Here is a 27871-nt window from a genome sequence, read left to right as displayed (position 1 = left end):
TAAAACACAACTCATCTACCGGGGAAAAAGGAATAATCACATGCAAAAGAACCTGAGAATTAATAACCTAACCAAACAACAACACGGTAAAAATCAAGTAAAAGCATCAGTGCGAAGAAAATAACAAAGAAACTCAAGAGTGCATGCATGCGTGATCGCAATATTGTATTATTTGCGAGTACTGTATTTATTTTTTATCTTGTTATATAACATTGTTGTATCTGATAAAATAGGCTCGTCCGATTAGATTGGAGGGTCGATCCAAAATCATGGGATTGGTTATTGGAAAGAAAAAAAACGACGTTTCCAAATGTTTTAAAGTATTTAAATTTAAAAACGAAGAGATATGTATGGAGAAAAAAGAGAGTGTGTTTTAGGGTCTTCCATGGGTGAAAAATGGCTCTTAGCGTCGTCCAAAAGCCGCCCTCTAACACAAAAAAGGCTCTCTCTGTGTCATGTGTGCCTCCTCTCCTACCATTTGGTCCAACCACATGCTTTAGATATTCTTCTATATCCACTTTATTGTCTTCATTATTATTATACACACATCATTTAAGTATTACTATTTATGTACGGACCAACTATATCAATTGTTTTTGGTATTTGCTCTTTTTAGTTTAATTTATAATGTGGTAGGATCGTCCCATTCTAATGGCTGGGAAATAACCTTAGGAAATTGTTTTATTCAAATTCTATATGTTTTTTTTTTCTTCTTTTAGTTTCACATTGAGAGTATCCAAATACATAGGTTTTGCATATTTAAGCCAGTACTCGCGATCGATCGTGCTTCTTGGATGCTGAACTAATTCGAGTTTGTTCTATATAAATCCAAAAGTAAAAGGTTATAAATATACTGACAGTCTGACACATTGATATTAGATGATGAAGACATTTGGGAGATAAGTAAGTAGTAAAATACACCATCGAACTTATCAATTTTTGAACTCAATAAAAGTTTTACATTGGTTAATAATAAACCTCTAAACCGAGAGAACAAAACGACGTTGTTAATTCGCCGGTCCAATATATTTTTTTACCCACGGGGATAAAAAGGAGAAGAAAATGTGTAAAATTACATTTTAAACCCTAAAAACTATTAAAATCATCAGTGACAAAAACACGACGCCGTTTTTGGATTAATTAAACAAAAAGGTTAAGCAGCTTGCTCGTTTCACCTCCTCCGTTTCCTCCGTACAACACATCACCCTTGTCACAAAACGACGCCGTAGTGGTGGTCGTAACAGAGTCCTCCGAGTTCATCGACGGTGTTACTGATCGCCGCCGTGTAGAAGAAGGCGTTGTTGATTTAGGGATCAGAGATAGATCAAGCTCCGAAGATGGTTGTTGTTCTGATGTTGTTACCCGCTTACGTTTCCTCGGAGGAGAAGAAGAATCCATGGTAGATCTAGATCTAGAGCTGGAGAACCGAGAGTGATGGTAGATGTTACGATCGGTTGAATCATTATTATTCTGCTGAAGATTCAACATCTCAGTGCAGATCTCAGAAGCTTCTTCAGATGTAGGAGATGGAAACCCAGCGAAACCGCCGCCGTGAGTGAGAAGCTCCGGGATAGGTCTCAAAGAACCGCCGCGAAGCACCGTTTCAACCGCGGCTTGGCAAATATTCCAGTTTCCAGTCCATAACATTCCGATTGCTCCGTTTACTGGATTCACTGTTCTTCCACAAGCTTCGTATAACAAAGACTGAAACAAAGCTACACGGGAACCAACAAAAAAAAAATGAGAAAAAACCGAACGATGAAATTTAAAAAACCCGGTTTAGATCTCTGATTTAGTGTTGAGAGGATTTTAAAATTACCAGGACGTTGAGAATCCGGTACGGCGGAGATAAAGGACATGAGACCAGCACGGCCGAAGAATTTAGCGACGAAGACGGTGGCGTGGCCTTGAGCATCGGCGGTTTCAATCCATTGAATACATGGTCGGAGGATACAGTTCTCGCTGCAACCTTTCCGGAGAACACGGCAACCATTGCAGCTCATTTTTTTTTTTTTCCGATTCTCAAAAAAAATTAAAATAAATTTGGTTTTGCTCTTTGTTGTTTAAATTCTGTGTTTTCTCCTGAATGTTCCTGAGGGTCTGGAGAATGAAGATTTTGATAGAAGCTTTGGGAGCAAGAACGAAATTGAGAGAGAAACTAAAAATGTTTGTGAAGATAGAGAAGACCACTTATATATATACACACATTTATACGTTTAAACTTTATATTATAATCCAAATTGGTATTTTTTTAATTTGGAATAATAAATTACTGATTCCGTTTAACCCACATTAAGAATTCTTTACTTTTAATATGTTCTACCAATCAAAAACAATACTACATAACATAAAATATTAAACTAATCTAAAAGTTGCATAGAAACTTAAAAACATCATATATTATGAAACAAAAAACTTTTCTAAAACATCTTATATTTTAAAAAGAAGGGAGTAATAAAGAGACATAGGGTACGGAAAGCCAGAAGCCTATTGGTGCGTGAGGCTCGCCGCCGTAGAAGAACCTTACACTTACACCAATTAAATTTTAAAAACTATAATTATCAATGACTACAATTTTATTTTTTTTACGAAAAAAAAACGTATTTAAACAAAAAACAATATTTTTATGATTGGGTAATGTTTTGTGAAGTGACACCTTAGAGAGAGTGGTAAAAAGATTCCAAGATGATGGGTGCGAGCGGCTCCGTGTTTCCGCGAAAAGTTATGTCTTCTCTCTGCCGTTAGTTTTTTTCAACTTCATAATTATAATCCCCAAAAAAAAAGAAATAGATGCGTCGACATTATCCACAGCTTGCAGTTGATGACAACTGTGAAGTAAAATTGGAGCTTCCTATTTGTTCAAAAATATATATATGGGTCATTTTCTCAACGGGTTCCTAAACCATTAATCATTCAACTTTATTTAGTTGATTAGGGTAATTAAGAGTAGTAATCGATTGATTTTTGCTAGCAAAAAGGACGTCAATAATTGCTTCCATATTTGCTTAATGATTTGGTAATTGCTATAATCATGACAACTTTTGATGTGAAATCTATAAGGTCACATGCTATGCAATACAAGAGGCATAGATGCGTGTTTTTGCCCCCCCCCCCTAATTCCCACTAATCACCTAGCTTTGATATTTGTTCATGACCTCTACACAATCGTGTATGTCTGTCTAGTTATATGAATATAAATTAAGAACATTACAAGATCTAAAAAGGACAAAACTATATGGGATATAAATATGATATAATTTAGGGGACTAACCCTCTAAGTTGACCCCTTAAAGAAAAAAAGCTATTGACCCTATAACATACTAAAGAGACCTCACCTACAATAATGTATATCATTTAATATTTAATTTAAGTCTTCTTCTTCTTTTGTCACTCTCCACACAGCTAAAGAGAGAGCCTTTGCATGCACTGATGTCATGGGTGACGCAATCAACGTTTTCTTTTTCCCACATACTTAATCCTATTTATTGGGATTATACCAATCTGATGAAACGTCGTCGTTTGCATTTTGGTGCTTTAGAGTGACGTCCATCTTACCCCCAGCAATTAGGGGGCCCATCACAAAGACCATTAACTTAATGGGCGAACATTTTCTTTATTCATCAATGGACCGAACCGTTTTATATTTACATTTTCTAGCTAATGAAATATATGGATGACGATGTGGGACTCGAATTTGGGTAACTAAATTTTCCTATTAATTTTATTGATCAGTCTTAGTATTTGGGCTTTAGGATGATTAAATATACGATGGGCTGGGATTTCAGACTAACCCATTAACCGTTGTATTTTTGAAGCCGTTCGATATCCAAAATACAGCAGGAAATTAAATGTTTTTTTTTTTTTGGTAAAAATAAATGGTTTTTTTTTTAAGTAAAAAGTAACTCCAAGCTGAACACACACATCCACTACCTCATAAATCCATGCTAGAAATGATCTCACACTACAATACGAACTCTGATCTTATCAACCGAAATTTCTTGAAACAATATTTTTAAAATGAAGTATAGGTAATATAGTGCATACATTTTCCTCCTGAATTTTCCACATACCCGTTTATCTAAGTTAGGTAAACTAATAACCCGTAATCAGATACATGCATTCAAATGAGTTATATTCTACAAAGAATGCTTATATTGATGTATCATGTATGGGCATATACGTGTTTTGGACCAGGTTATTTGATTTATGTGTTATATAATATAGGCTGCTTGACGCCATGACCCCTAAAATAAGGAAGAAATAAGATTAAAAAAATACAAATATTTTCGAGAAGTAAGTAAGTGAGGTCATAAAGTTCAATACATCAGCAGACATTTCATGTCTTTTAGCAAATGAGACATGACTTACGTAGCGTGATGTACAATTTTGGCATATTAACTTATTATATTACAAATAAAAGGAAATTCCCTAGAGGTTTACAACTAATCAGGCCCATTTGATTATGATTATCTCTAATTAGTAATTTCTTAATCCATTTTTCAACTCTTTTATGTGGACAACAAACCAAGAAGTTAATTAAACTCATGAATATTCTAAAGAAATGTTCGAGGCAGTTGCACGACACACAATTTTTTATTTATATTTCGTTGTTTTATGCAATATCTTTTGTTAACTATATAATAAAAACAATATGCGTCGAGATTTTAATCAATCATGTAACTTAAAGATATCCATTTTTTCCTTTCAATATCTCATATATGTCTACTTTTTGTTCTCTAAGATAATATATAATTGACGTCAAAAGAAAGAAGAAGATGATAACCTCTTAATAAATCCAGCATCTTCTCGTATGGGTACATTGGTACTATCCTTTCTCAGTTCGTTTTTAAATCCTGATAGCATAAACCAATATAAAATGTCAATATGACAGAAAATTGTAAGTAACACATCGTTCATAAAATCAAGAACAGATATAACAAATAAATAAGAATTAAATAAATAAAGAGATTTGGAGGTTTATAACCAAAGATTAAAATGTAACTTTAATGTAAATGTATAGTAATATATATATATCCCTAGGGAACTATACTTGTGAATATCATTAACGAATTGATTGGATGTAAGGAAGGGTAAGGAGATTAGAGAAGAAACTAAGAGATACGAATCCAATCCAAAGAATATGAAAAAGCTGAGAGAATATTGTGGAAAAAAGCAAGCCGTCTGGTCACGTTCGTTATATTATGATTAGCGCAGAAAGATGATTATTATTCCACTATAAGGTAATTAGAGAAGATTGCTAAGCACCTTCGCATTTCTCTTAATTGTGTCTTAAACACTATTTTAAAGCCAGAAAGATTAACGTCTTTATTCTAATCGGGTCCACGTCGAGAACAAATCGACGGCCTTAGTTCCAGGAGAAATTTGCAGGACCACCACTCTTGTTTTGCCACGTTGCAGATTCTTCCTCCGCAGCTTTGCTCTTCGGACCCAACCAACTTTTCTTTAATTTTTATTAACAAAATCCAGCAATCCACTACGATTTAGTCCTAATTATCAATTCCGGAGACTATATAACATGTTAGTTTCAGTCTACTCTGTAAGTGTTTCTAGCTAGCTCTCTTCATTTTTATGATCACATACTATGCTGTTTGAGATGCATATATGTATATCCCGGGGTTGTTCTTTTTTTTTTTTTTTTTCAACCGAATTAGTCTAAACTCTAAACTATACTTTTCCAGCGATTTTTTATATGTAAATAATATCATACTTTGCATTGTTGAAGAAATATATGGGATTTACTATACGTAAACAATGATAAAAAAAAAAACAATGATAAAAGAACAGACAAACACATACATAAACATGTTGACATATCAACTATAATATGGTCAAATAAATATAGAAATGTCATATACACGGTTTAAATATAAAAAGGGTCTATGTATTACATACACAATTTTTTCTTTACATATTAACTATCATGTGGTCAAATAAATATAGAAATGTCATGTTTCCAAACGTTACTACTACACTTACGCGATAGAAACTGGTTGAAGTCTCTTTTTTTCTTTTCTTTCCCGGGATTCTCCATCCTACTGATACGAGCACTATTTTCACATTTTTCTTTCAATCCACGTATCTGAAATTGTTTTGGTCATGAAAGTTGAAACACATGAATTGCGTAAAAGAACACAAATCATAGTCGTGTGTATATGCAAATTGAGTATAGTTGTAAATAAAGATAGAAAAGACTACGAAAGGGAAAAGATATCGATCGAGGTGATGACAGTGATGATATTGCGCAATCATTATGACATTAATTTAAAAAGTAGATACATACATATAATATTTCCCATTGAGCTCTATATTTATATTTTCGCAAAATGATATAGGCATATAGCTGACGCTATATATATCTCTAAAATTAAAGCAAATGATAAAAGGGATCGTAGCTAATCCTAAACCCACCACGTTTCTCCGCCGCCATTTCAGCTTTTTTTTGTGCGCTTCGATCGACTTTTTCTTACGCATTTTCTATTTTGTGATCGTATTATAAAACAATACTTATTAGGTTCCCAATTGCCTCTCCTTTGTGTGTATGTTTTCACTTGTAAAAAAATTTCGATCGGAATAAGTACAATCCATCGCATAATTGATTAAGGGTAATTAATAACAAATGGATAAAACGTTGAACTAAAAACGTTATGTAAATGATTCACGATAGTAAATATACATCGATCGAGAAGATATAGAGGTGAAAGAAAAGCATGTATAATATATACATATGTGAGTGAAAGAAATAACATATAAGTTATTTTATTTGGAGTTTGGGATGTAACGCAGTACTCGCAGTGCCATGTAATTGGAAGAACTATAAAATACGATAGCAGTTAGAATCGTGGGGTATTAATATTTGTATCCGTCCATACTTTTTATATATGAGCCGTGATATTCCCGGAAAATATAGCTATACACGAATCCTAGCTAACCGGATCATCAACATAAAATATAACCAGATATGCGAATTAAATAACACAAGGAAATTAATTGAGAAGAATCGACAGAGCTCCAAAGAAAGAGCACTAACCACAACATTTAAATCTTTTAAAATATGGAGAGAGATAGTGATGATTAAATAAAACGCTAATCATACATAATCAACCAGGGAGAACAAAGCAAAATAGTAACTATTTATAGACTAATGACAAGACCCACTTTGTGAAAGAGAGAACGATCTGCAATATTTGCAAGAAGATAAAAAAAAAAAAAAAAACTTTTAGGTTTTGATTTCTTTGTTATCCGTAAGGTTTTCTTATATTAATACTTAAGTTTAGCTTAAGGACATGGGGAAAGGATTTCAAGTAGTTGTGGTGAGAGAGTATGATCCTAAGAGAGACTTAACGAGAGTGGAAGAGCTTGAGGAAAGCTGTGAAGTCGGATCTTTATTAGTCGATCTCATGGGTGACCCGCTTGCCCGGATCCGACAGTGTCCTTCTTTCCACATGCTGGTACGTATCTGTATTAATACTATATGTCTATATGTTCTCAATTGTTTTTGATTTGCTCTATTTGCTAAACTATACTCGTTTTTGGGCAATGCATGTAACAGGTGGCAGAGATCGGTAATGAGATAGTTGGAATGATCAGAGGAACGATCAAGATGGTGACACGTGGTGGCAATGCATTACGTCAAGAAGACGGCGTTTCGCCGGAAATAAGTACCACCAAACTTGCCTTCGTCTCCGGCCTCCGAGTCTCTCCATTTTACAGGTTCGAGTTTAATAGTGTTTTCATAATTGATTCATTAACCATAACATAAACAAATACATAAAGAACAATCACTTATATTTTTTTTAAATTATATGATGCTTACAACTTAAACTATACTATTTTGATGATACATAACGCCTAACGGGGGGAAAAGAAGTTATTAACGACTTTTTAAAGTTTTTAACTAATCAATTTTTTAAAAAATATAGGAGGATGGGAATTGGACTGAAACTAGTACAAAGACTCGAAGAGTGGTTTCTACGAAACGGCGCCGTATACTCTTACGTGCAAACTGAAAACGACAACACAGCTTCGGTCAAACTCTTCACCGAGAAAAGTGGCTACTCCAAATTCCGTACACCCGCTTTCCTGGTCAACCCGGTCTTTAACCACCGAGTCACGGTCTCTCGCCGTGTCAAAATCATCAAGCTCACTCCCTCCGACGCCGAGTCACTCTACCGCAACCGGTTTTCCTCTACCGAGTTTTTCCCTTCAGACATCAACTCAATCCTCACCAACAAACTCTGTCTCGGCACTTACATGGCCGTGCCTCGTGGCGAACACCATGTTCCCGGGTCGTTACCTGACCAGGCCGGGTCTTGGGCCGTTATAAGTATATGGAACAGTAAAGATGTGTATAGACTACAAGTCAAAGGAACGTCGCGTCTCAAACGCATATTAGCAAAGACGACGCGCGTTTTCGACGGTGCGTTTCCGTTTTTGAAAATCCCGTCGTTTCCTAATCTTTTCAAGTCGTTCGCGATGCACTTCATGTACGGTATCGGCGGCGGAGGGCCACGAGCGGCGGAGATGGTGGAGTCGCTTTGCTCACACGCGCATAACTTGGCTAGAAAAAGCGGTTGCTCAGTCTTGGCTGCTGAGGTGGCGAGCTGTGAGCCGCTCAGAGTTGGTATTCCTCATTGGAAGGTGCTCTCACCGGAGGATTTGTGGTGTTTGAAACGTCTCCGAGATGACGGTGACGATGACGGCGTAGATTGGACCAAGTCACCACCTGGATTGTCTATTTTCGTTGACCCTAGAGAAATATAATCATTTGTATAGAATATATATTTTAGAGGAAATGTAACTACCGAACACAAAAACAAATACTAAATCTCAGTGTTATACTTGAAACTACTAAATCTCACTTTAAATTTCATGCAGAATAAATTGGATTACAACCACAAACTTGCAAAACATATGTAACCAACGTTCGTATCGTGTAACTTGAATTATATCGTTGCATATTAATGTATACCGGATTGTTGGTGTACGCGTAGATTGTTATAACTAAACTACATATCATAATTCTTAAAATGTGTTAATTTTAGTATCAATGGTTTAACACTGTTTAAGTCAAGTATATAATAATAAACCAACTTGTAATTCTCTGTTTTAAAGACCAATTAAACAAGGTAATTAGTAGTTGGTGATAACTGAATAAAATCTCCACTTGTAGAATACGAGAATGTAAATCTCAAGGAAGTCTAAACCAAGTTTTTGTTGTTATAAGTTCGTTCTTAAAAAAAAAATGAAAAAAGGAATATCTTTTCTTTTTAGTCAACGAAGAAAAGGTTAATGAATCAAAAGTAAATAAATTACTAAAATGGTACAAACAGTAACCTTTTGAAAGTATATAAATAAATCGGATGACGTAGAACAAAGAAGCTCATGGAAAAATATTAATCGACTTTTCTTTATAGTTTGTATGGTCAATTCTGCCGGCTAAAACCCTTTTTTAAGTTTTCAAAACAATCCTTGCAAATTGCTAATATTATTATCATCACAAAGAAGGGAACAGGTTCCATCATCAAAAGATTTTCTTGAATTTATTCTTTTACTTTGTTAAACTAGAAAAATACTCTAAAGGTAACAATAACATTAGAATTTGGATATCTCAAAATTTGTAACGGTTACATAAACCAAAAAAAACTTTTGGGTTTATAATCACCAAAATAACTGACCCAAATTTAATCTAAACCAAAAGTTAGCTTAAAAGAAAAGGCCTAATCTTACAATAAAAAAGCCCAAGTTGTCTAAACAAGTCAAGACGATGATCTTCTGCGGCGAGTCGACGGCGTCGATTTATCACCGACGGTGGTAGCTGATCCAGGGCTTTCAGATGTATCTGAGCTACTAACATCTCCAACACCGTCTCTATCTTTACCTGTCCAAAGCTTCGAAAAAATCCGAGACATTACAACTCCTTTAGCTTTCGTCTTCTCGGAACTACTCGTCTTGTCTCTCGTCGTCGCCGTCTCCTCCGTGGCCGTTACTGAGTCACACTCTTCTTCCGTCGTCGTCCTCGAGCTCCCGTGAGAGCCGCTCGGTGGGAGAGAAGGTTTCGTTGTGGGACACGTGGCACGTACTTGCTCGAAGAATAGGATCTGCACCACGACTCGTAAAGGTAACCTCTCGTTTTGCACGGCGTGAGCACAAGCTTCCGGCGATAATTTCCGGCAAACCATTAACCGGCTTAACGATTTCTTCTCACTCTTTGTTATTCCTGGATGTTGCTGTATTAATCAAAGATCAGAACTTTGGTTTTCAATTGATGATCAAAACTTAAAAACTGCAACTTTAGAAAATTGAAGGAGCAGATCTGAGAGCAGAAGTTACCTTTAAGAACATGTCAATAGCACGATAAACACCATCATGCGATGATCTTGGGAAATTTGAAACCTTTTCTGCAATTGAGATGAACTTTAAAGGAGACAAATTGGGTTCGATTCTTGAGATTTCAGCTAAGTATCTATCGATTAACTTGGCGACATTTGCTTTTGAACTGTCTGAAACAAACCCATCTCCTTCGTTGGTATCTTCTTCTGAACAATCAAGCTCGTCTCCTTTCTGTGTTTGTGCAACATACTGATCGATTAAGGTTTCAACAATGTCAATGTCATAGACTGTTTCACCTCCCTCTGGAGCTCTGATCAAGAGATCAGTCACATTTGCTTCCTCTAGCTTCTCTCCGATTCTTCTACTTAGCTCTTTCCTCTCTTCTTCTCCACATTCCAAAGAAACAGAAGATTTCAATAGTTTGGTCAAGAATCCACAAGAAACACTCTGTTTCTCCCTAGGCAACAATGAAACCAATGTCTCTAACAAAGCTCTTTGTCCAATCACATCATCATCACCATCATCGTTTTGGATCATGAAACCGGGTATTCTCTTTGCTGCATAAACCTCAAGAGCTTCTCCTATAAACTCAGGTAAAACCCCGCCTTTTCTTCTGATAGTCGAAACCACTCTCTTGAACAAATCAATGCTAAGCTCGGCAAGATCCTCTATCCACCAATCTCTTGGTACACCACCATTCTTGTTAATCTCAGGTGGAAGAAGCTTCCTTCGGTTATAAGTATAAGACCAATCCACTCTTGCTGGATCAATAGCAGCTTTCAAAGCGATAGACTCCAAACACCGTACATCGATTTTCACATCTTCGGACCACGGATAGAATGATCTTGTCGTCTGGAGAACAATGATGGAGTCTTTCCAGCTTCGTAAAACACTCGAGTTCAAGAAAACCTCAATCTTGTAAACAAGATTCCCGCTTTCAATCGATTCATACATTTCGAGATACTCTGCAGCGCAACGCACAGCTACAACATTGTATGCGTTGAGTGTCACAGTCATTCCGTAACAGAACTTAGCGCATATCTCAAAAGCTGGAGGGCCTCCTGGGATATCGGGAATGCGGATTTCGTCATCTGAGGATTGTTCATCGGTTGTGGTTGTGGCTATTAACTTCTGAAGACGAGCGCTTTTAGACAGAAGAGGGAACTGTATTACACACACAAAAATCAAAAGTTTGTTTCATATCAGTAGCTAAAGACCAAAGTGGTTTGTTATGAGTTCTTGATTTCTGAAAAGTAGAGATTGTTAAGTTTACCTTATGAAGATAGAATTTCACATCTCCAACATTTACAACTACATCAGTGGCTAACTCCGTTGCTACGTATCTATAAACAGCCAGAAAAGGTAAGATTCTGAGGCAAAGGACATATGAAGAAAGAAACCAAAAGCTTGAAGACATTTTACTACCTTATGGAATCTTCATCGGACTGAAACGAATCCGGTTTGGATCCAAGTTTCATAAACTTCATTTCTTCACAAAGAAACAAACCAGGAAGAGCTTTCTGAAGATTGTTCTGCTCTCAATTCGAACGTCTGAAATAGTTTTTGTGACGACAAGAACATTAAGGATTCAAAATCTGAGATCCTTATTGGATGCAAAAGTATAAACAAGCAGAGTATTGGTGAAGGCAGAAGCAGCTGTGAAACATTTACTATATATTATTAGACTTTTTAGACTTAAACTATAAGAGAAGAAACCTATACATTGCTTCTTCAGTTGCTAACCTTGCGAGAGAGATTAAAGGAAGGAAGAAAACATGAAAGAGCAAAAGATAGAGAGATGCTCTCCACTTGCTCTGTAAGTCCGACACGTTGCATAATACTATTTTCTTTATTTATACAAATTCTCTCTGTTTCTTTAATGTTCTTCTGTTGTTTTTGTAGCGAATCTTATCAGGTTCAGAAAGCATCAAAAGGAAGGAAGATGAAACAAAAACCCAGAACCCTAGAAAAAAGTGCGAATATCCGATTAAGAAGAATAAAGCAGTTCTTGGTTTGTGTCGAGAAACTAAAGCATTAAACAAAGCAAAACAGATCAATGAAGAGTTTTGCTAAATAAGCAAAAAAAAAAAAAAGAAAAAAAAAAAGATTATGTTATGTTAAGTTAATTAGTGACATAAAACAATTATCCAAAAATCAGAGATTAACCAAAACATGTGGTTAGCCGTTAGCGTTACAAATCTACAGAATTAAGAACTTAAAGAAATTACTCTTAAGATATAAAAAGGTGATTTTTAGGTTTTTATTTCGAATTTGGACCTAAAATCTAGAAGCCAAACCAGCAAATTTCAGGTAAAAATGAGTTGGAATGAACGAAAAAATCATACCTTTGGTGGAGAAAAGAAACCTTCTTTAAGGATCAATTCGATGAAATGAAACGAGACAGAGGCAAAAAGTGTGGGCTATACTGCTGCTGCTGTGTGTAGACAGAGAGTGGAACAGAGAACTCTCTAATCCTCCAAGAGTGTTCCGACAAAACACAAAACAGCAATCCAACAAAAAAAAAAAAAAAAAAAAAAGGAAAAAACCCTAAAAAGTGAAAAAGAAAAGAAAAAAACAGAGAGAATCAAAGAAGATGAGCTGTTTCGTCTTCCTTCACCATAGTGCAAATCTGAAAGCTTCAGAATGTTCTGTCCCCTTTTTATCTCCTCTCTCTCTCTATCTCCTCCCAATACTAATACCCCACGCTCTGAATCAGCACCACCGCCTCCACCACTCAACTTATAAAAACTTTTATACTACTACCATTATTAAATAATCAAAAGATTAAAGAGAAAAAAAATAAAGAAAAGCTGTGTTTTGATAATAACCCAACCCCAGGATTTGTTTTTCAATCGAATTCAGTGTCTATCATGTGTTTGCTTTTTCTCTCCTGTTGGTTGCGGATATAAATCTGGAAGCAATACTTTCTTTAAAAACCCTTTATTAAAAAAGTAGTACTAGTAGCAACTAGCAAGTAGCAAACGATTGAATGCGTTATATATAAATTCATCCACGCTAATATCTGACAAGTTAAACTGTGCTATCCTCATTCTGACTTGCACCTTTCTTTTTTTTTTTTTTTTTTTTCTAACAATGAATATTATTATCACTAGAAAAAAAAATACTAATATGAGTCAACAATATTTTATTTTGAGTCTTCTTTTTTTATGCAAATTGTGGTAGTCAATTCAGTCTTTTCGGTATGTTCCATCCACAAGGATTTGTGCCATTAGTTTGGTTTACTGAGTTGACCGTGGAAACCCCATTTGGAGGAAAAAGGTTAATTCATAAAAATATCGTTATTTGTAATGCAATAAAATGGACTATAAGAGATTGATTATATTCATTTTTAATTTATTGTAAAGAGAAAAAGACTATTATTATTGGACATAACGGAAAAAAGAGGGCAGAGGAAAAATCGATTATAAAAGTGTTTTAATTTGAGGGGATAAATGAAAGACCGATCAAACAAGTGAATCCGTCTTTTGCCCTAGTGGACGAAAGGGGACCGCGCACGCAACATTTTTTTAATTTAATTTTATTGTAATAATAATATATGCTCAAGTATTACTATTATATACTCCATTTAATAACGTTCAAAACTATAAATACTAAACAACAACAATCAAATTTCTTCTGCCTTTTAATTCTTTCTACAGAACCCAACACTGAAATCCAAAAGGATCCAATGTCAATTAAACAAATAGAGATGTGTTACTATAACATAAGTTTAATTTACTCACTACTAATATTTTAACATCGCTTTGTCCTGCACGTCACACTGGTGCGCATCCGCATGAATGTGCTTCATACCATTTATAAGATATAGTTTAAAATATAAAACCATGCAGTTTAAAATTCTTACAAGGGGAATCTGACGGCCATCACCCTTAATATGTAATAGATATAAGAAATTTCGAATGGAAAATAATATGAGCTTTTTAATATATATAGCAATACTTATGATCAGTCGTGTGTATTTCTGTTAATTAATCTTGTTTTATCAAGACACTATGCACGATAAACAGATTTTCTTCAGAGTGTGTCTAGCGCTTTGATTTTCTTTTTAAAAATGTAAAACAATTAAATAAAAACGAAAAATGAAAACATAATAATGAGATAAAATCAAAAGGAGAGCACATAAAAATGAGGGTCACATGATTATGGAGAAAGATAAGGCATCCTTAAGAGTTTTGGTCGGTTAGGGGAAAGCTTGATATATGATTACTTCCAACGGTTTTGGTCAATGGACTTTTAAAGAAGGTTGAACATTAGTAGTTTAGTACATACCCACATGTGCTTTGTGGATCTTTTCAACGTCGTCCTATCTTAAATACTACTCATATACTATTCCATCTGTCTCATAAAAAATTGATATTTAGAAGCTTTTACACATTTTAAGAAAGCAATAATTACTTAATTTAAATATCTTTTTCTTTTAACTAAATATATATTATTTAATTTTAAACCAATAACAATTCAAAATTTAAAATATTTTCAATGATTATTTTTTGAAGTTTACAAAACATCAATTTTTGTAAGACAAAAAAATATCTCAAAACATCAATTTTTACGTGGAGTATTTATTATCAAGTCAGTGTTTCTTGATCTCAATTTATACGTTAATATTTTTCATATATCCAAACTAAAGGTTTACCATCATTTTCCTCAATATATATCGACGACATTTTGAAATATTTTGGAAGACATTGCATTGATTACATCTCTAGATCATTTCCCGTTATATACCTTTTGTCGTAGACTTCTTCAACCGTCTATTAACATAGTTGATTTCTAATTGTACGATTATGTTTATTATGCTAAGAACATATATACTTACATATATGCATAAAATCAAAAGTCTAATAAGCATGAGTTGCTAAATTAATCAAATTAGTTGTTGGTAATATGATAATGCAGTTCATGATTATATATCGTTTAATTAGCCTTTCATTATCGGTATTGTAGAGAGTAACGTGAATTAAATTAGTAAAAACAAGATTAAACTGATATCAGAAGGCGCACATGGGAGAAGCAGATTCTCATAGACAAACAAGATCGAATGCATGCATATATGCTGATTCATATCCCGTGTTTGGTAACATGTTCGAATCATTACAGTCAAACTTCTTGTAGTTTTCAACTTTTTTTTTTCCTCCCAATATCACCTTATTTTATTTCTTGTTAACGATAAATAAAATTATAAAATTTAACATCGAAATATAGATTTCTGCTTTGCACTATTGGGCCATCAAAGAAAAAAAAAAAGCAGAAGAAATATATATATATGGGCTTCTTAAGCTGGCTGATCTCTTTCTTATATTACTGCTAGGGCCCATTCGGGAATACTTGACGACGGTCCACTGCGTTGTCAAAACCCATAATGATTTTATATTTTGTAAAAAAAAATTTAAAAATTATTAATTAAACTAATTAAGTGGAAATTTTCGAGTAAATCAGTATAAAACAAGTCAGAATGTTTTCAGTTTTTAATCGATCAGATTAAGCCTTGTTACCAAACGTTACAAAAATAGTATTATAACTGGAAAATATGACAGACATTTATAGACGTATAATATAGTTTTTAGGTGAAGGAGGAACAGATCACTAGGAGCTGTGAGAGTAACAGAATTCAAGTGGCTTTCCTTTGCTTGCGGAAGTAAATGAAGTATAGATTACGACATTAAATTATATCTTTATTTCAGAATTTTACAGAATGGTCCACTATATAATAACGTGTACGATCCAATCATCCATCTCTGCATTATTATTACTTTCTTTTTATTTAATAAAAAATATAAAAATATATCAATATCCCAATTGTTTCCTCTAAACTATAAATAAATCCAACAACAAATAAACATTTCTTTTGTAAAAATAAATAATAGTAATAAATGCAAGTCCACTCCAATCATTTTCATTACAGACTCAGTCCAAGCCGAAGCAACTGGAATAGAAACGACCGTTACAAAATCTTCACCGTCCATCCACTAACCCTGCCTTCGTCGCTTGAGTACAGTTGACTTTTCCTCACCAAAACCGAGTCAACGTTAAGAAGTCGTCACTGAGACTTGATCAGCCGGTAAATTTAGGTCAAACCCACGGTGGCCGCCACCTATCGCACTCTCTTCAGATGATCTCTCGTTTTCCACATCGCTGACGTCACTACCTCCAGCAACGACTTCTACGCTGTTGCTGCTACCGTTGTTACCACCGTCGTAGTGACACCGTTTGTGTCCACCTAAGGCTTGACCAGACGTAAATGACTTGAAACAGATGGTACAAGTATGAATCTTTCCATTTGTTTGACCAGCTGCACCGTTACTTGTATTCACGGTAACGTTGATTACAACGGGACCGCCGTTACTGTTACTGTGGTGACTGTTGTTATTAGACAGTTCTTGGTTACCGGAAGTGATGATAGCAGTACTGTTGTTCGTCGGTTTCCGGTGACTCGTCTTGTGTCCACCTAAGGCTTGATAAGACGAAAATGACTTCCCACAAACCGTACACTTGTAGTCTCGGTGATCGTACGGTGAAGGACGTGACGGAGGAGGAGATTGTACGGCGGAGCCACGAGCGAGCATGAGGAGACAAAGAGCGAGATACTCTTCTTCGGAAGGGAGTTTTGTATTCGTCTCTTGATTCTGCTGATAGTGATCAAAACGTTGACGTTTAGTGCGTTTTCTTTTTGCCCATTGCTCGAGATTCTCCGGCTCCATTTCTTCGCGATACCGGAGAAGAGGCCGAACGGTGGTTGTGGTGGTGGCTGTTGGAGAATTGAGAGTCTCGAGAGCCATGTGGTTCTTTTAATTTTGAGGTATTTAAGAAGAAGGAGATGATGATGAAGAAAGAGTGAAGTGTGTGGTGTATTGTGAGCACGTCTTGTGTTTGTGTTTGTGTTGTGTTTTTTGAGTGTTGGTTTTGATTTATAGATATATATTATGTAACAAATCTTTAGAATTGGGATTGAGAGTGGGAACGTGGGCTATGAGTGATCAAGTGGTGCTGCTCTTGCTTTCTTCAATCCATTAAATTCCTTTATTTTTTATATTAAACATAAAAAGATGTTGTCATTAATTTTGGAATATTAGATGAATTATTTACCAAGTCAATGCAGTGTTTGTAGTCAGAAACTGCCAGAATTATGTTGAGATAAGTTTTTATGTTGGATTGTAAAAGTTTAATAACCACTCCTCAAAATATAAAAGTGTATACAAAAACACGATTTCGAGTTTATTTACCAAGCTAAGCTAATTATGTCATCGCTCGAAACTTTATATCGATCCTATAACTTTTTTTTGGGGGGGGGGGGGGTTTCACAACTTTCATTTTCATGCTGGTTCAGTGTTTTATTTTAGCAACTTGCATTTTCTTAATTATCCCTCTCAAATCTCAACTATATGAATCAATCCCCCTTTTAACTTATCCCACTTTAGAAAACGAAGTTTCCACCTATTTGATTGGGAACTCTTCAAAGGATTTTTAGTTAAATATATGTCCAAATTTGTATGACTTCCAAGTTGATTCTAATATGATACTTTTCGGCGTAGTAGTAACCCAAACGTTTATACAATTAAAGTAAAGAATAATGTCGATTAGGGATGTAAAGATTAAAATTAGGAAGACAATTGTTCTTGAAATGGATTGCCATATATCTTCGGAGTTGTATTAAAATATAGAAAAAATAAACAAAAAGACGAAGAAAGAAGAAGCTTTTGCCACTCTGGAGTATATAATCTTTTCTCGGTTTGTGATACGTGGTGGCATTGGGGATACTGCTTATCTGGCATTACCTCATTGGCTAGAGAAGGCTGGATTCTTCTGTTGGACAACGTGTCGTAACAAGAATGGTGCAGCTTTTCGGTGGACAGTTAAAGTCAGTACGAGACTTAAGGCTCAGGCTAACATGAGGTTGACACTTCGTGCACCACCGTCACACACACTATCTATGTTTTGATTTATTATCTTCGATTTTGGTTTGATATATTTATTTCAAATAATAATAATAGCACACTTGATTCTCTCAAAAGAATGTACATGAGTTTTGGTTTGTAAGACTTGCCCACTAGTCAGTAGCCACCAACTAAACACACAATTATATGTTTTGAGTTTATAAAAAAAAGAACAAAAGAGAAGAAAATTAAACAATGCGTAAAATAACAATTGGGGGTCGTTGACGGGAGATAAAAGACAGAAAGTGGAGTAAGTCTTTTAAGTCTTCGAGTTTGTTGTTGCATTATGAAGTGGGTCTCGTCGTTACTCATAACAGTTTTTGTCTACTTAGTCAATATTCAACTGCCAAAACATAGCTTCGACGATTCTATCTTATAAGCTGTCGTTATGCAGAAGAATATTGGATATCTTCTACGTGGTTTATAGAAGAAGCTAAAAGAAACAGTCTTATAAAAATTTCGTAAAGTTTAAAAATACGAGTTAAAAAAAAAATACGAGTCAACAGCAACAGAGGAGCCCAAAGAAGTATTAATTTTATAAATATATAACTGGTAGAGTTATATTAACAAATATCAGAGTGGCGCAGCGGAAGCGTGGTGGGCCCATAACCCACAGGTCCCAGGATCGAAACCTGGCTCTGATATATAATTTTGTGATTATTTTTTTTTTTCCGTTTTTCCTTCACAGAAAGGCCCCATAATCGTATAACAAAGCCCATTAATAGTAACAACTGGACCGAATAAACGGCTTAAAAGTAACAATAATTAACTTGAACCCTATATTGATAAACATAGTTTTGTAACGATGATTAAATTAATAAAACTAGCGATCGATCACTAGAAACTAAAATTATTTTTCCTTTAATCGTCTTCTTCATATCGCTTCCGTGGTAGATTAGATCTTCAATGGCTGACATATCTCAACTCAGAATAAACCGGCAATGTTGATAACCTGCGGTAACAAAATCAAAATTCCATAACTCTGCACTATCGAATCTTGAAAGGTAATTTGTGAACTCTGCACTATCGAATCTTACTAGGGTCAGTAGTGATAAGCATGGCGGTTCCACCGAAAGAGCAAGTGCCTCCGTTTCGTTTAGTCTTTTGCCAGTAACTGTTGAAAGCGTAAGAGGCATGAGCCATGACTGTGTCTGGATAGTAACATATCCCGTGAGGTTTAATCTCATCGCAATTGGCTCCTCCTTGTCCACAAGCAAAGTCCAAAGATTGTTGCAATGTCTCTGCCGCTACGCTCGGTTTCGCCACGCACCATAGCCCTTCCACGTCCTTCTTCTTCACCGGTGACGGCGACGGTGCTGGATGAGTAGGAAGGCACGGTGGCGGAAGAGAGATCCCTTGATTCCCTTGGCCTTGGTTCGGTAGAGGAGGAGAGGAAATCGGAGATTGCTCCGGCGGGTATTGTGGAGGTTCAGGGAAATAGGATACTGTTGGTGGAGATGAAGATCCGATTGTGGAGTGGATTGGTGAGTGCTCTGGTGATGGAGAGGGTAGTGTTGGGAAAGAGATTGTGAATTTGCTGCTAATGTTGATTAAAGATCTGAGATTTCTCCTTGTAGTTGCTTCTTCTGGTTCAGGGTTTAAGAAATTGACCTTGTTGAAGCTCAAAGATCCCAACTTTTCCACGGAATGAAGCAAATCTAGATGATTATCAGGTGAAGAAAGGAAATTTAAAGGTGGGTTTATGGTGAAAGTTGAGTTTATGGTCTTGAGGAAGATAAGAACAGGGTTGAACATTTCTGAGCTTTTTGGGTTTTCTAAGCACTGGTAAGAGAAGCCAGAGGAGACTTTGATTTTCTTCTCAAGACCCCATCTTGTGAGAGAGTGGTAAATGTTTTTCAAAGAAGTTAGAGCTAGATCAAAGCTGGGTTTGTGTTGTGTGGTTTGGTGGCAAGAATCAGGGAAAATGACAACAATGGTGGTGATTTTGATGGTAGGGTAACGAGAGAGGACATGAGTTTTAAGCCAAGTCTCAGCCTTTATGATACTAGAGGAAATCTCAGTAATTGTTTTGTTGTCGCTCACTGAAACAGCGAGATCAAGATCAGTAGTTTGAGGAAGTTGAAGGACTTTGTGATGCAGGTTTAAAGCTTCAATGGGTGTTGATTCTTGACCAGCTCCTGCATACAAAGATTATTATTAGCTATGAGTTACAATAATAAAGAGAAACAATCATTAGCGCTTTTTGTTTGTGGTTTTGTTACCTGCAAAACCGAGAAAGGCAATGAAGAAGACAATGTAAAGAAGACGACCCATTTTTGCCTTTGGCACAGTTTCCTTCCTTTCTTTCCTTGTGGTTTTTGGTTTCTTTCTCAGCACATGAGAAGTTTATAAAAGATGGGTTTTTCTTTAGAGTGCAGAGGAAGAATCAAATAAGGTCGTTTTCTACTTTTAAGGAAAAAAAAAAAAAAAAGTAAGATTAATGTTACACAGTGACTGTTGTGCTGTTCTTGCTGCTTGCTGACTATAAAGTGGTGTATCGATACTGACATGGAAAATAATGGCGTTGAATACGTTGAACTGTTCTGTTTTAAGAAACCGTACATTGCGACACGTGTCTTTGGTGGTAACAGAGGACAAGACAAGACTATTGAGTGTTCACAAGATAAGCTTCAAATAGAGGTGCTTCTACAAACATTGAATTATGGTTCAGGGTTATAATTATGATCAATCGTTGTAGTTTGATTTCGTGTTAGAGTGAATTCGATTTATTAAGATGAAGACATTTTTTTTTGAAAGGGTCTAGTCTAGTCCTAGACATCAATAGAGCGTTGAATATCCTGAAAACGTTGCCGTTTTAGGGAATTTTGTAGAAGAGGGAAATTACACGGCAGGCACAAACATCGTGGGACATTTTGATAAGCTTCTGATATAATTTTGATGCACTTTTATAGCTATAAATTAAGACGACGGCGTATTATCAGTAGCCTTAAGATGGTTCGGCAATAATGTGCTTTACTTAGGGCCTTTCTTAAATCTAGACTATGGGCCTGATTAGACATCTGATTTTTTGCTTCTTCGTCCAAGTTTCAGCCATTTATAGTTTTCTTCTTATAAGGAAACTTTATCCGAAACAACAATTTAAAAGCTAGCCATTTCGAGTTATTTTATTTAAAAGGCTTGTGATTACTGATTAGACTGATATTGTTAAGTGAAGAGTGGTGTGTGGGATTCTAAAATTACTTTGAACGTTTTGAATAATCCTGTCATAATCATTATGACAACACTAGCAAGGGATTTGTCGAGTACCTTTATCATGATTACCACCTCAAATTAATATTTAATTAACCAAACAATAAACTAACTAACGAATAAGAGAGATGGCAGTGTATTAAAATCCAAGCATTGACCCATCTGACCCATGAACCTCTCGGATTTGTCGGTATCATTACATGCTGCTACTAATAGTCTTATCAAATGTTAATTTAGTTTCACTACATCAAGAAATTTGTTTTGACAATCAAGGAAAACCCCATTCCAAATTCGTTTTGGCTTGTGGTCTCAATAGAAATAATGAGTAATGACAGAAAAACAAACGAGTACAAATTGTGTTGCAGAATATTGTCTATCTTGAGCTTTAACCCAAACACAAGCGTTGGAGAGATTTTTATGTTTACGTGGAAGAGAAGAAAATTATTTTTATCCCCTCAGGAATATTTATTTTTTTCTGGCTAAGGGGATATTTGTTTCTTCTTATTGACAAAATGCACATGCAATTTCTACCTAAAGATATAAATAAATCTGAAAAATAAGAAGGGAAAATTACTATTTTAGATTGAACCTCTTGATTTTGTATTAGTCACTACTCACTAACGTTTCTGCATTATTCTTTAGTTAAAAGGAGAAGAGATTTAGGGCACAATTGTAATTGTAACTATGAGGAAAAGAAAATGGGCATCCTCAGCAAGTTAAAAATGGAAAAGGTTTTAAAGATAACAAAAGAAAATGAGAAAGTTATTTGTAAACAAACAAAAACAAAAATAAAAAACGAAAGAGAGAAAAAAAAAGCAAAAATAAAGCAAAACGCAAGAGAGCGTGTGGTTGACCCCTCAATAAACATTACAATTACTATCTCACCATTAGGTCCATTACCATTAATAAACATAAACACAGAATCAGAGTCGGTGGATCCATACATCATTTATTTTTCTTATACCCAAAAAAAAAAAAAAAAAGAAGAATGAAGCTAAAGGAAATTGAAAGAATATAAAAGACAAAAATAAAAAGAGAGAAAAAGATAAAAAGATAGGGATGTAACGTTAAGCCCGTTGTATCACTTTATTCCAAAATTACATGTATGGGTCTTCTTCTTTCTTCCTCTTTTCTTATTCACTACCAAAATTTTTTCTTACTATAGATTCGCTATAAACTTGATTTATACGTTTACTTATATCGTGTACAATAATTTCTTTCTGTATGTGAAAATTCCTTGTTAGAATAGTAAAGTAAATAGTGCACACAAAAAAAAACAAGCAAAGAAAAACAGTGGAGACTTTCGTATTATAAATGAAATGATTGAATATAGCTAAAAAAACAACCGACACTTTAAAATTTTATTTTCAACTCGAAAAATTGTTTGATTAGCAATAAAGAAAACAAACTTAAAAAAGAGTCTTTTGAAAATTAGAATTGTTTGTCCCATATCAAATATGTATTCTGATCTACGGTGGAGCTGGACCACCGAGGATTGGCTTCCCTTCTACAGAATCAGCCGGACTAGCTCTGTTTTTTTTTTTTTTTTTTTTTTTCCGTAAATCAGAGGGAAAAATACAATAAGATCGAAAAGTCGACGATGGAGGTATGTTACGTGTCTTTTTTTCCTGCGTCGTCGTCTTGAAATCAAAGAAAACAAAAATTTGAAAATGTCTACGTTGGACGGAAAAGGACAAGTCACATTCTAAGTTAATTAATTACATAACAAGGGACATTTACGTCTTTAAGTAGCAAAAGCCATACGGGAGTACTGAGTATTTCTATTTGATTGTTGACAAGAATCTCACGTGGCGGAAATTTCCATATCGTATATTGATCAATATATTATTTATTATTTTGTTTATAAAAAGAAAAAGCAAACAAGACGACGATGATGAGAGTCCATCCATAATTTTTAATAACAAAGTTTGAATTATTAATGTATTATAAATTTATAATCAAAACTAGTCAATTAATTTCCATGAAGGTAAACGTGAAACGTTAGGCTGTCTATTCTTCGTTTTAAAAATGTCGTCTTTTACTTCAGCAGCAACTAGAGACTAGTAAATAGGAGTATTTGTTTTTTTTTAAACATATGTTTGTTGTCGCACACGTATAATACAAAATACATTTCGTTACAATATTATTACGTACGATTAGTTTTATTTTTTGGGTAATCATCACACTAATTAACGAGGTTTAAAAAAAAAGCAGATTAAACGATCCCGGAATGTAGACGTCAGCGTCATAAATCTCAGATCTCGAAACGAAACGAAACGAAACGAACTTTCGTTTCTTCTCCCCTCTCTCTCTGCTGCTATTACTTTCCCTTTTTCACCTTCTTTTTCCTTTTCTCTTTAATTATTTTTTTCCATAAACTATTTTCTTAATTTTTCCTTTCCATTGAAGATTACGATCTGACGAACCCCCCCAAAAAAGTTTCCGAGAGAGCAAAAAAAAGGAAAAAAAAAAAAAACCGAAGGAAGAAGATGAATTTAGAGAGAGAGGTGGATAATTGTAAAACTGTTAAACACGATTCGCCATGAGAGCTCTTCAATCCATTTTCTTCTTCTTCTTCTTCTTCTTCTTCCTCTTCCTCTCAATTTCCGTTGATGCCGTGAACTTGAACCGATTCACTACTACTGAAGAAGTTCATCGGAGAATTCTTCATCAGCCTCTTTTTCCAGAAGCTTCTTCTCCTCCACCACCAGATTTCGAATCAACAACTCCGTCTCCTCCCGTTACTCCATCCACTCCCGATCAACCGTTTTTCCCGGAGAATCCATCTACTCCTGAGCAAACTCAGTATCCTCCTCCGCCATCTCCTGTTTCCGCCGACGTCAATGGCGGTTTGCCCATTCCGACGGCTACTACTCAATCATCCAAGCCGGGGAAAAAAGTCGCAATCGTCATCTCCGTCGGATTTGTCACTCTCGGCATGCTTTCGGCTTTAGCGTTCTTCTTGTACCGTCACAAAGCTAAGCATGCCGGTGACACTCAGAAGCTCGTCACTGGAGGTGGCGATTCCGCGGCTTCTCGGAGATTTCAGGAAGATCCGGTACCACCGACGACGACGTCCTCCACTTTTCTCTATATGGGAACCGTTGAACCGAGCCGTGAATCGGCGAGTGAGTATAACGGCGGAACTAATGGACCGGTTAATTCCTCTCCGTACCGGAAATTGAATTCGGTTAAGAGATCCGATCGTTATCGTCCGAGTCCGGAGCTTCAACCGCTTCCTCCGTTAGCTCAACCGCGGCTACCGTCTGATAATTCTCCTTCCGCTTTATCTCCTTCTTCGTCATCTTCTTCCGGTGAGGAATGCCGTGACACGGCGTTTTACACGCCGCACGGATCTGCCATGACCAGCGATGACGGTTATTACACGGCGTTTCCTCGCTCCGTTAACAGCAATGGCGGATCACTTCCTCACTCGAAGAGAACTTCTCCCAGGTCTAAATTTGGATCGGCTCCTGCGACGGCAGCGTCTAGGTCGCCTGAGATGAAACACGTCATCATCCCGTCGATTAAGCAGAAACTGCCGACGCCAATACAACCTCTACCTCTAAGGAGCTTGGATAGCGATGAACATGAGTTTCCTTATTCACAGAACAAGCCGAAGTTCTCGCAGCCTCCTCCGCCACCGAACAGGGAGGCGTTTCAGGCCATTACAAAAGAGAATTCCCCTCTCAGCTCACGAGTGCCTCCACCACGGCGGTCTCCTCCTCCTTTCCAGGCTCCAGCTCCACCGCCACCTCCTCCGCCGCCTCCGCGTTTTACTCCTCCTCCACCGCCTCAGAAACGGCCGAGAGATTTCCCGATACTACGAAAACTCACCAATTCTGAACCAACAACGATTTCCACAACGTCTCCTTCAAGAACACAAGCGTTCAAGACTCCAAGTCCTAATTCCAAGGCTGTAGAAGAGGTCAATGTGATACCAGCGGGTTCTCTTGAGAAAACAGGAGACGGAGACACAGACCCAAGCAAGCCAAAGTTAAAACCACTCCACTGGGACAAAGTACGAGCGAGCTCAGATCGAGCCACTGTTTGGGACCAGCTCAAGTCAAGCTCATTCCAGTGAGTTTCCATTCTTTACTACATTGTTTGGCCTCATACATTTGAATTTTGACTAACTTTGATGATCTTATGGTGTTATATAGATTAAACGAGGATAGGATGGAACATCTTTTTGGTTGCAATTCGGGAAGTTCCGCTCCAAAGGAACCTCTGAGAAGGTCAGTGATGCCTCCAGCTGAGAACGAGAACAGAGTGCTGGATCCTAAGAAATCGCAGAACATTGCAATTCTCTTAAGAGCACTAAATGTAACACGAGAAGAGGTCTCCGAAGCTCTCACGGATGGTGAGTAATGATGTCCAGTTTGATTTGTTTTTGAGGGAAGGATTTACAATTTAGTATTTTGGTATTTTCCTAGATCATGATAAGTTAGTAAGCTATCTACATTTAGGTTCCTCTGTTTGGCACTCAACCAGTTTTCGAGTATTGATGCCTTGATGGGTTAATTGAGATCTTTGATAGGCGGAATAATGTTAGGGATCTAATCTCATCAGAGGTAACAGTGGTGAAAATCTCAATTATACTAAAAAGGCTTAGGCCACAAGTTATAATCATTACAAAGAACAATAACATATGAAATGATTATTTCTGCTTTATATTGCTTCTAACATGATTTTTCAACTTATGAAACATACCACATGTAAAGGAGAAAACGAGCCAACCTATAATTTTTACTGGATTAGCTAACATGATGTGGCTGACATTCATTAAGATTCTCTGAACACAATTTATTTCATTACGTTATTGTTCTAAGAAGCATTTGTGGTCCCTATTATTTTAATTTAATTATACTTGTGGTACTGTGACAGGTAATCCTGAGAGCTTAGGTGCTGAGCTTCTAGAGACTTTGGTGAAGATGGCTCCAACAAAGGAGGAAGAGATAAAACTCCGAGAATACTCTGGTGATGTATCGAAACTGGGAACAGCTGAGAGATTCCTCAAAACCATTCTCGATATCCCTTTTGCATTCAAAAGAGTTGAAGCGATGTTGTATAGAGCCAACTTTGATGCAGAAGTCAAGTATCTAAGGAACTCTTTCCAGACATTAGAGGTTAGTTACACTTAAAACTCTTGATGATCTAATTGCTCAGATGATTTTTCGTAATTCTGATCCCTTGGTTGCTTTTTAGGAAGCAAGCTTAGAGCTAAAAGCAAGCAGACTATTCCTTAAGCTCCTCGAGGCTGTTCTAATGACTGGAAACCGAATGAACGTTGGCACGAATCGCGGAGATGCCAAAGCCTTCAAACTCGATACACTTTTAAAACTTGTAGATATCAAAGGAGTAGATGGCAAAACCACATTGCTTCATTTTGTCGTCCAAGAAATCACAAGGTCTGAGGGGACAACAACAACAACAACAACAACAAAAGACGAAACCATCCTCCATGGAAACAATAATGACGATTTCAGAAAGCAAGGATTACAAGTAGTTGCTGGACTCAGTAGAGATCTGGTTAATGTGAAAAAATCAGCGGGGATGGACTTCGATGTACTGAGCAGTTACGTGTCAAAGCTCGAAATGGGTCTTGATAAACTCAGATCATTTCTCAAGACAGAGACAACTAAAGGGAAGTTTTTTGATTCGATGAAAACGTTTTTGGTAGAAGCAGAAGAAGAGATTAGAAAAATCAAAGGAGGAGAAAGAAAGGCTTTGTCAATGGTTAAAGAAGTAACAGAGTATTTCCATGGGAATGCTGCAAAAGAAGAAGCACATCCTTTGAGAATCTTCTTGGTCGTGAGAGATTTTCTTGGAGTTCTAGATAATGTTTGTAAAGAAGTGAAGACAATGCAAGAAATGTCGTCATCGATGGGCTCAGCTTCAGCTAGGTCGTTCAGGATATCAGCAACAGCTTCGTTACCGGTTCTCCATAGGTATAAAGGAAGACCAGACGACACAAGCTCAGATGATGAACACAGCAGCAACTCTTCCACGTGATGATGAAACAAAAAGCTGTACAGTTTCTTACACCAAGACAAAAGAAGAATTAAAATTGGTGTTTCTCAAACCGGAGGAGATATAGCAGATGTTGAGTTGGTTTAGTCGGAGAACACGGACATTATTAGAGAGTAACAAAAACACTATAATGATCAAATTTTCGTAACAAATAAGGAACCTCTTTTTCTTTCTTAGTTTTTTTTTTAATTTTTGTTTTGTCGGCAATTTAAATATAGATAGATATATGAAAATATCGTAATTTCTTGATTTTGGTTGTTTATTTCTTTGGCCTTTATAAGCTTTTATGACTATACAAAGATCAATTTAAATATAGTGATGAT

At 36.1% G+C, this 27871-nt stretch overlaps 6 protein-coding genes and 1 non-coding gene across 9 annotated transcripts; 3 read left to right on the top strand and 4 right to left on the bottom strand.

The window, feature by feature from the left end:
- Positions 1-908: 908 nt before the first annotated feature.
- Positions 909-2659, bottom strand: LOC104762808 (LOB domain-containing protein 37). Its single transcript, XM_010486196.3, has 2 exons — positions 1820-2659; positions 909-1715 (listed from the first exon to the last, which is right to left on the bottom strand). The coding sequence occupies exons 1-2, from the start codon at positions 2001-2003 to the stop codon at positions 1141-1143; spliced, it is 759 nt and encodes a 252-aa protein (XP_010484498.1). The 5' UTR covers positions 2004-2659; the 3' UTR covers positions 909-1140.
- Positions 2660-7087: 4428 nt separating this feature from the next.
- LOC104762807 (putative N-acetyltransferase HLS1) lies at positions 7088-8865 on the top strand. Its single transcript, XM_010486195.2, has 3 exons — positions 7088-7469; positions 7571-7731; positions 7941-8865. The coding sequence occupies exons 1-3, from the start codon at positions 7305-7307 to the stop codon at positions 8779-8781; spliced, it is 1167 nt and encodes a 388-aa protein (XP_010484497.1). The 5' UTR covers positions 7088-7304; the 3' UTR covers positions 8782-8865.
- Positions 8866-9590: 725 nt separating this feature from the next.
- Positions 9591-13489, bottom strand: LOC104762806 (phototropic-responsive NPH3 family protein NPY3). Of its 3 annotated transcripts, none has more exons than XM_019239831.2 (6): positions 12696-13320; positions 12094-12313; positions 11776-11901; positions 11624-11693; positions 10351-11514; positions 9591-10247 (listed from the first exon to the last, which is right to left on the bottom strand). In XM_019239831.2, the coding sequence occupies exons 3-6, from the start codon at positions 11835-11837 to the stop codon at positions 9777-9779; spliced, it is 1767 nt and encodes a 588-aa protein (XP_019095376.1). In that variant the 5' UTR covers positions 11838-11901; positions 12094-12313; positions 12696-13320; the 3' UTR covers positions 9591-9776. The 3 variants fall into 3 exon arrangements, with proteins under 3 accessions (XP_019095376.1, XP_087354530.1, XP_010484495.1); XM_087498404.1 differs by having other exon boundaries at positions 11776-12006; positions 12696-13052; XM_010486193.3 differs by lacking the exon at positions 12094-12313 and having other exon boundaries at positions 12696-13489.
- A 2600-nt stretch (positions 13490-16089) lies between these two features.
- LOC104762805 (zinc finger protein AZF1) lies at positions 16090-17369 on the bottom strand. Its single transcript, XM_010486192.3, has one exon. It carries the CDS (start codon positions 17148-17150, stop codon positions 16401-16403), a length of 750 nt encoding a protein of 249 aa, XP_010484494.1. The 5' UTR covers positions 17151-17369; the 3' UTR covers positions 16090-16400.
- Positions 17370-18877: 1508 nt separating this feature from the next.
- TRNAM-CAU (transfer RNA methionine (anticodon CAU)) lies at positions 18878-18949 on the top strand. Its single transcript has one exon. It is a non-coding gene; the product is annotated as a tRNA-Met (tRNA).
- A 57-nt stretch (positions 18950-19006) lies between these two features.
- LOC104762804 (glucan endo-1,3-beta-glucosidase 12) lies at positions 19007-20791 on the bottom strand. Its single transcript, XM_010486191.3, has 3 exons — positions 20528-20791; positions 19343-20443; positions 19007-19257 (listed from the first exon to the last, which is right to left on the bottom strand). Exons 1-3 carry the CDS (start codon positions 20577-20579, stop codon positions 19226-19228), a joined length of 1185 nt encoding a protein of 394 aa, XP_010484493.1. The 5' UTR covers positions 20580-20791; the 3' UTR covers positions 19007-19225.
- Positions 20792-23612: 2821 nt separating this feature from the next.
- LOC104762801 (formin-like protein 6) lies at positions 23613-27797 on the top strand. The gene is made up of 4 exons (XM_010486187.3): positions 23613-25595; positions 25679-25878; positions 26403-26644; positions 26724-27797. The coding sequence occupies exons 1-4, from the start codon at positions 24058-24060 to the stop codon at positions 27528-27530; spliced, it is 2787 nt and encodes a 928-aa protein (XP_010484489.1). The 5' UTR covers positions 23613-24057; the 3' UTR covers positions 27531-27797.
- Positions 27798-27871: the final 74 nt, after the last annotated feature.

Source organism: Camelina sativa, chromosome 18, assembly GCF_030686135.1.
Source record: "Camelina sativa cultivar CO46 ecotype springtype chromosome 18, ASM3068613v1".
Taxonomy (NCBI): domain Eukaryota; kingdom Viridiplantae; phylum Streptophyta; class Magnoliopsida; order Brassicales; family Brassicaceae; genus Camelina; species Camelina sativa.
This window is presented reverse-complemented; position numbering and strand designations above follow the sequence as displayed.